The following is an 8,140-nucleotide window of genomic DNA, read 5'->3' on the forward strand; positions in this document are numbered from 1 at the left end:
ATGCCATGTGGCTTGTGCAAAATTTCTTAACTAATTTCCAACAAATATGATTTTTTTAAAAATTTTGAAGACTCATTCTACACTCATATCTATTAGTACATTATTTTAAAATTGTTGGTGCTATAAAAAAAAGATTACATTTATTTTCTCATCTAATAAAATGATGAACTTGCTCTGTTGGTGCTATAAAAAAAGATTACATTTATTTTCTCATCTAATAAAATGATGAACTTGCTCTCCATATCGTTTTTATATTTACACTTTTGAAGTGAAAATTAAACGATAAAATAGTCATTTAATATGAAAAAAATAAATGTGAAGTGCGAATAATAATTTTTGGACTGTCAGTAAATTATCTAATAATTAATAATGTGACTAATAATTAATAATGACTCATGGGAGCCACGGGCATCGAGCGCACGTGGGCTCCGTTCCGTGATGGAGAGAGATCTTCGCGGCCTATTTGCAGCAGCTTGTGCCGCAACGACGTCAAACCATGCTCTGTTCTTCTTGTTTCCCCCAGGGTGTAGCTTTTTTCTTGGTCTTCATTAGTAGCAATATCATTAATGTCTTTCCATAGTCTACTCGGAATTTACAACTGGATTGGGACTGGTGAGGAGCAAGGGCCAACCCAATCTCTTTTCACATTCGTCTCGCCGTGGGTTGACTCCTTCATGATTTATCTGTAATTATTCGTATTTTGTTCTGAATATTCCGTCCCTTTTGGGCATGTTGTTCTGCTTCAATTTCCAAGCTTCAATTCTATAAGAAAGGGGTTGGAAATTGAAGCTAGGAATTGGGTGGTGAAGCAGGCGGGATTTTGGGGATGAAGCGGAAAATGGGTCTGCTTGGATCTTCTTCTTCTTGTTCATCTGCATTTGCTTTTGGTGTACTTTTAGTTTTGGTTTTGAATGCAGCAGTTCTCTGTAATGGAGGAATCACCAGTTCCTTCGTGAGGAAGGAGGAGAAGACTGTTGATATGCCTCTCGACAGTGATGTTTTTCGTGCACCTCCAGGCTATAATGCTCCTCAACAGGTCTCCCCTTCTTCTTCTTCATCTTCTTCGTCTTCCTCTGTTTTTTGGTCTCGTTTTAAAACAAAAAACCGCGATGAAGCTTTCTAACTGCATCTTTTCTCTCTTTTTTACTTTGTTTTGTCGGGGTTTATGTATTAATCAACGTCCCCCTCACCCCCCCATTTTTTAAAATTAATTTATTTTTGTTTGTTTCTCGCATCCTTCATTTAAAAAAATGTTCAGATTTGTGATAATCAGTTAAAAAATTCATTAAAGCTCACTTCAATTGATTTGCATTTTCTTTCTCTTAGATTAGATTAGGAAATGTTGTGTCATGTGTTTCTGTTTTGAATATTAATGTGAGGGTTGTGTGCTTTCAGGTTCATATAACACAAGGAGATCATGAGGGAAAGGGAATGATTGTGTCATGGGTCACCATGGATGAACGGGGGTCCAGAATTGTGCGGTATTGGAGTAAGGGCAGCAAGCACAAGAAGGAGGCCAAGGGCATCGTTGTTAGATACAAGTACTACAACTATACTTCTGGTTACATTCACCATTGCACGCTCAAGAAATTGAAGGTGGGTCTTCATTAATTTTGATTTGATTGTGTCTAAGAATTGCTTCATTCAAGAATCTTCCTGTTCTCCGGTTCAATGCGCATGGTTTATTTGATGCATCTATGCATTACTAGATGAAAATAGTGGGAATTAGGGAAGCCTCGTTGACTCAAACATTGACTTTAAATTCAATTGCAAAGATTATTATCTATTTTTCTTCATTTTTTTGGCAGCCCGACACCAAATATTACTATGAAGTTGGGATTGGACACACCGAGCGTAAGTTCTGGTTTAGAACTCCTCAAACAGTTGGCCCGGATGTTCCCTACACTTTCGGGCTTATAGGTAACTACTCTTCTTTCATTCTTCCCCATCATTTCAAATAATGGAGGTTGCTTGAACTTGAAACTTGTTAACAAATTGGATTTGGTTTAGATGTAGGCATGTTTTTCAATTGTTTATATGTTTCTTCCATCGTTGAGTTACAGGCTCTGTTCCACAGGCCCTTTCATCCTGCGCGATGGTGATTATATGGGTGCCTGCGGCCCTGCAGGGTCAAGCCTCGTGTTAGGTGTTATAAAATAGAGAAAAGAGATACAATAAGGCATTAGATGGATGAATTGGTTGTAGATAGTGGCTTTTTGGTTGTAGTTTCTAGTTTCTAACTTGAATATTTTGTTGTGAGGCACTTTCATAAGGTAAAATGAATATGCATGTGTTATTATATGCACCTCTTTACGTACATATGTGGGTTTTAGTCTGCATACCCATGTGTCTGTCTTGTTTTGTGGATTTTTGTATTGGTGTATATGTACATGTGTTATTGCACCTCTTTACGTACATATGTGGGTTTTAGTCTGCATTTACCCATGTGTCTGTCTTGTTTTGTGGATTTTTGTATTGGTGTATATGTATATCCACATATTTTTTAGTTTGTGTATTTCCATTCACACAGTTGAGCATTATTGCAGGGGATCTTGGTCAGAGCTATGATTCAAATAGGACACTTACCCATTATGAATTAAATCCAACCAGAGGCGAAACTGTGCTGTTTGTTGGGGACCTTTCTTATGCAGATAACTATCCTAATCATGACAATGTGAGATGGGATTCGTGGGGAAGGTTTGTTGAGAGAAGTACCGCTTATCAACCCTGGATATGGACTGCAGGAAATCACGAGATAGATTTTGCCCCCGAAATTGTGAGCATCAAGCTGAAAATAATGTCTTTACAATTTTTTTTTTGGGTTCATATCTCAATAGTCTAATTTGAAACTATTTGTTCTTGAATGTCTATGTTTAGCACTCTTTGTAGCTTATATTTGCTTCTTTTATGGACTATTTATTTCTCATATGAGTCCTACTACTTCCAAAAATTGTTAGTATGCTGTATGCGTTTCTTGGGCAATCAGCCTGTGCCCTTATAAGGCACAAGGCTGTCAGGTAATAGCTATATTATCATGCTTGGCAAGAAATAATTTGTTGCGTCCATTGTCTTCAATATGTTTTAGATATCTGAGCACGTACATTTTCTATTAGGTGACAAGTAATATTGTTTCATTGTTTCAATTATACTGCATCTAGTATTGGTATAATTCTGCAGTTTAATTTGTTAAAGAAACTAGCATTCATGTGTGCATTCTTTATTTCTAGCAATGCATGATATGTTTCCTGAGCATCATGTAATAAATGGCTGAGTTAACCCTATGATTATGAAGTGATATTTTGTTTTTGGCAGGGCGAGAAAATACCATTTAAGCCTTTTACCCGCCGGTACCATGTCCCTTATGCATCATCAAATAGCACTGCTCCATTTTGGTACTCAATCAAGAGAGCTTCAGCATATATCATTGTCTTGTCTTCATATTCTGCTTATGGTAAGGATGTGTATGGTTTTCTTATGTGCTCAATTAAAATGACTGGCAATGTCAACATGGCTGCACTTGTACAGCATAAAGAAAATGTCTTAAATCAAGTTTCAGGTCATTGTTCCTTCTAATGCATTAGTAGGTCTACGCAAACTATAAATTATATTTCGTGGCAATTTATATTGGACTAACAATTACTAGCATAATTTGTGCACCCATTGTTTTTGGTTGATGCTGTTCTTTTCAAATGAGAAGCTAGAGAACGTACGGCTATTTAATTCCCTAAATCAAGAGAGCTAATTTGATTAGTTATTGGTGTTATAGTAGAATTACTCCATACTTTGCAATTTGCATGATTTTGAAGGTCAATAGATCCATTTTATGGCATTTGACATGAGTTTTTTTACCCAAAATTTAAAAAGCAAAGACAACAGGGTTATTTTGTAATATCTGAAGTTTTTCTGTGATTTGAAGTAATGGCCTCGCATGGTTGCTGTTGTAAATTACAGGGTAATTGAACTATCAATGACATTATCTTTCAGAACTGTTTACATTCACAGTGCTGAATTGATTCCGTAGAATTCTATTAATATAGATTGAATGGTTTCATGCCTAGGTCCTAATGCTTCTTAATTTCATGCTGTAGAAGATCAAGTGATTTCAACTGAAATCACTGTTGAAGATCAGGAGAATTGATCCTGCTGCAGATCAGGAGAATTGATCCTGCTGTAACAGATAATGATGCAGTCGATGAATACCGAAATACTTTTTGAAGTTTAGGGATAAGGAGATATGATTCTGAGGACTTCAAACTTCAGCAAGTATTTCGGTATTCATTGACTGCATCATATTATCGGTTACAGCAGGATGAATTCTACTGATCTTCAGCAGTGATTTCAGTTGAAATCACTTGATCTTCCACACATGCTAGTACATTTGTGTGAAACTCCTTTTCTAATAACATAGCTTTTTTATAGGTTTCATAACTTCCACTATAACTCCGTTGAATTCTTTCCTGCTTTAGATTTTTTAATTTCATGCTATTGATTTTTTAAAGGTAAATACACCCCTCAGTACAAATGGCTTGAAGAGGAGCTCCCCAAAGTTAACAGAAATGAGACACCCTGGTTGATTGTTCTAATGCACTCCCCCTGGTATAATAGTTACAACTATCACTACATGGAAGGGGAAAGCATGAGAGTAATGTATGAACCATGGTTTGTACAGCACAAAGTTGATGTTGTGTTTGCTGGCCATGTTCATGCCTACGAACGATCTGTAAGTGGATTTTTTCCTTCCTACAGTCAGGATGCAAAATTAAATTCTAATTATGCGGCTGCCTGTCTAGTACAGGCGCTTTATATCTGATAAGTTATTCCTCTGTCTTGCCACGCATGCCCCTCCCGTTTATTTTGATTAGCTGAAAATATTGAGTGTTGAACTTTGTTGCAATGCCTGATACTCTAGAAAAGGTGAAATATGTTAGCATTCAAAGTCTTGAGGCGACATTTGGATCAAGGAATTTGTTTGAGACAATACAAGGAAAAGAAAGTAAAAAAGAATCCATTTGTCCCTAGTGATTTTCCGCTCTATTAAATACTATTAAAAATATAATTTTGATATAATATGATTAAAAATTAAGAAAAATTTAAGGTTAATGACTTGCAAAATCAAAAATTTCTGTTCATTGATTTACTATATATAATACACACACACACACACACACCCATATATGAAACAATGATAACAAGCCTTAAGTCCCATAAATAAAATATATATATATATATATATATATATATAAAATTTTCTCATTCCTTGATAACCTAGCGTGAAAAAGTGGAATCCTTCTTATTTTCATTTTTCTAAACAGGGCCTAAATAATACAAGGAATGTTTCATTCCGATCGCAAACTAAGGCATAAGAAACTTCAAAATTCTGAAATGAATCAATGGAAGAGCTGGTTAAGGGTTCATTATCAATACGATGTATCTCCGATTAGATGGTCTAGATTAGTACCACAAAATGGCGAAATAAAGTCAATCAACATTGTATGGTTCAAAACAAAGATTTAAACAGATGGGATTTATATGAAAAGGTCCAATTAATTCATTACGAAAACAAACTGATTATGAAGAAAATTCATTATCAAATAAAAAAGAAAATTTTTAGAAAACACTATAGATACAATCTTCTATCTCATAACCCATTTGATTTAAAACCTTAATCCTGTAGTCATCCAATATTTCTATGTTTGCAACCAGGATTTCCACTATCTGTTTTTTCTCTTTTTCAGTTTGTTCTTCGTATTAGCTGACAGCTAATATATGTATATTACAGGAACGCATATCCAACACTGCATACAACATTGTGAATGGTATTTGCACTCCTGTAAAAGACCAGTCTGCTCCTGTATACATAACCATTGGCGATGGTGGAAATATCGAAGGGTTAGCTAACAAGTAAGATTTATATTATTTTTGTGTATGATAGAAATGGTTGGAAATCTTGTTTGTAGAGACATGATTAAAATGTACCGTGTTCATTTTTCGTGCAGCATGACAGAGCCACAGCCTGACTACTCAGCTTACCGTGAGGCAAGTTTTGGTCATGCCATTCTCGATATTAAGAACCGAACCCATGCTTACTACAGTTGGCACCGCAATCATGATGGGTATGCTGTGAAGGCTGATTCCTTGTGGTTTTTCAATAGATACTGGCACCCTGTTGATGAATCTAAGAGTGGCTCATCACAGTGACATAGTTTTTTTCCCTTTTTCCCTTTGTTTTTGCATTTTGCAATAAACGCCAAAGTGAATTCGATAAAGTTTCTACCTTCTCTTCATGTAATTGTTTTGCCATATGCTGTAGACAGTGTATTTTAATTTAATGAAACATCAACCTTCTCTCCATTTATCTCTTTGTTGCTCCATTTTCTCCCTTGGTTTGTACTTCTGTTGGTCTGTTTTTTATGTCAAGATGCTATGCTTTGATCTCGGCACAAGCAATATTCTAGACCTTGATCCTTTGGTCATTTAGGATTTAGACAGAAGTTCTGACTCACTTCAAAGTTCAGTGCCAGTGAGATTTTTTCCCCCTACACAACTTATCAAAATTTCTCAGCATTTTGTATACCATGGGAAATGAATTGCCACCGTAAAAACTTATGTTTGGGAGTATGGAATTTGAGGCTCGATTTTAAATGTGTGCAGAATATAATAAAGTTCAATGTGATTTTATAGCCTAAACCAAATACCCGAACTCAATATACCCTAAGTACATTGTTAAAAGATTGCCAAGTTGTTAGTTGCAAACAGAAAATGAACAAGGGCCCTGAAGATTTGGTATGAACAAGAGCGAACAAAATCTCGAAGCAAGAATGATTTAGTATGTATGCGTGTGTATGTATGTGTTTGATTGTCTAGAAGGGTGTAAATTACTTGATGTAAAGTTATTTTATTATATTTTGCTCACATGAGATCATAAAACTCCAACTTAGACTGAAGGATCATAGTTTGAACAAATTTGGGTTCTATCCAAAGTCAAGTCAATTGAAGTTAAATTATACAAAATGACTTAAAATCTCGCTCTAATTTTGATGAATTCGATTAAGGTCATTTTAAAAGTAAATTATTGCACTCATGTGTCCATAAAAAAATATAAATTCATAATATTTTCGTAGATGCAAAAATGGCATGACACAAACATCATATGATCTAACTAAAATGATGCGATAATTCTTAAAAACATAATATACGACATGAAATGATGAGCATATATTAATGAATTAATTTTAAAAAAAATAAACATGGGTATGATTGGTATGCTTTGAATGGTTTTGAGTCAAATTATATAGTTAAATTGAAATATGAGTTTAATCAAAGAAACATATAATAAAAAAAAAATGAAAATAATCAAAGATAAAATTGATGTTGAAATCAAGACCATTTAATTTTCATGAAGTTGCAAGCTATAATCTTGTGCATCTTACTAATTTCACCTAAGACAACAACTAATATGAGAACACATAAGCCAAAAGAGAAGCGTTCGCTTTACTTTTTTATTTTTTTTTATTTCTTGAAATACTATAAAATTTTTTTTCAAAAACTTGGAAAGTGCTATTTTTTAATTTTTATGTATTTTTATTTTTAGAACGATGATATTTGAGGTCTTTTGGACACCAGTCTAATCCACCCGAATAATGAGTCCGCCCTCAACCCTTTTTCACCTGATTTGGAAAGTACTATTAATGTTCTAGAAACTACCATTGGCACTTCATAACTATTTTTTGATAGAATAAATGATAATTTTATGCCTTAATTGTTTTAATAAAAGAACAAATTTGTTCTCTCCTTTTGTTTTAAAAAAAACTCCGCCTATGATGTACTTAATGTCTTAATTTTTTCACACACAACCGGTCCCAAGCCCGGATTAAGGAGGAGGGTTGTGTTAGGTAGCTAATAGTCAGTGTAAAATTTTTCGGATCACTATGATATGAATTCTTACCGAATATCGTATAAATTGATGAAAAATAATTCATATAGTCGACCCGCTTAGTGAGACTAAGAGTTGATTTTGTTGTTATTGTTGTTGTTGTTATACGTGGAGTAAAAAGTAAAATGATATAATTTTTATTTAATATATAATAAAATAAATGTGGAATATTATAATTTGAAACTGCGCCAAATCAAACAAAAAAAT

The 8,140-nt window shown here is 34.3% G+C and overlaps 1 protein-coding gene across 1 annotated transcript; it reads left to right on the plus strand.

The window, feature by feature from the left end:
* Positions 1-475: 475 nt before the first annotated feature.
* LOC131156466 (purple acid phosphatase 2) lies at positions 476-6,351 on the plus strand. The gene is made up of 8 exons (XM_058110169.1): positions 476-1,036; positions 1,396-1,596; positions 1,809-1,920; positions 2,547-2,776; positions 3,313-3,451; positions 4,500-4,720; positions 5,780-5,901; positions 5,997-6,351. The coding sequence occupies exons 1-8, from the start codon at positions 827-829 to the stop codon at positions 6,196-6,198; spliced, it is 1,437 nt and encodes a 478-aa protein (XP_057966152.1). The 5' UTR covers positions 476-826; the 3' UTR covers positions 6,199-6,351.
* The last annotated feature ends 1,789 nt before the right edge of the window (positions 6,352-8,140 follow it).

This window comes from Malania oleifera, chromosome 5 (assembly GCF_029873635.1).
Source record: "Malania oleifera isolate guangnan ecotype guangnan chromosome 5, ASM2987363v1, whole genome shotgun sequence".
Taxonomy (NCBI): Eukaryota; Viridiplantae; Streptophyta; class Magnoliopsida; order Santalales; family Ximeniaceae; genus Malania; species Malania oleifera.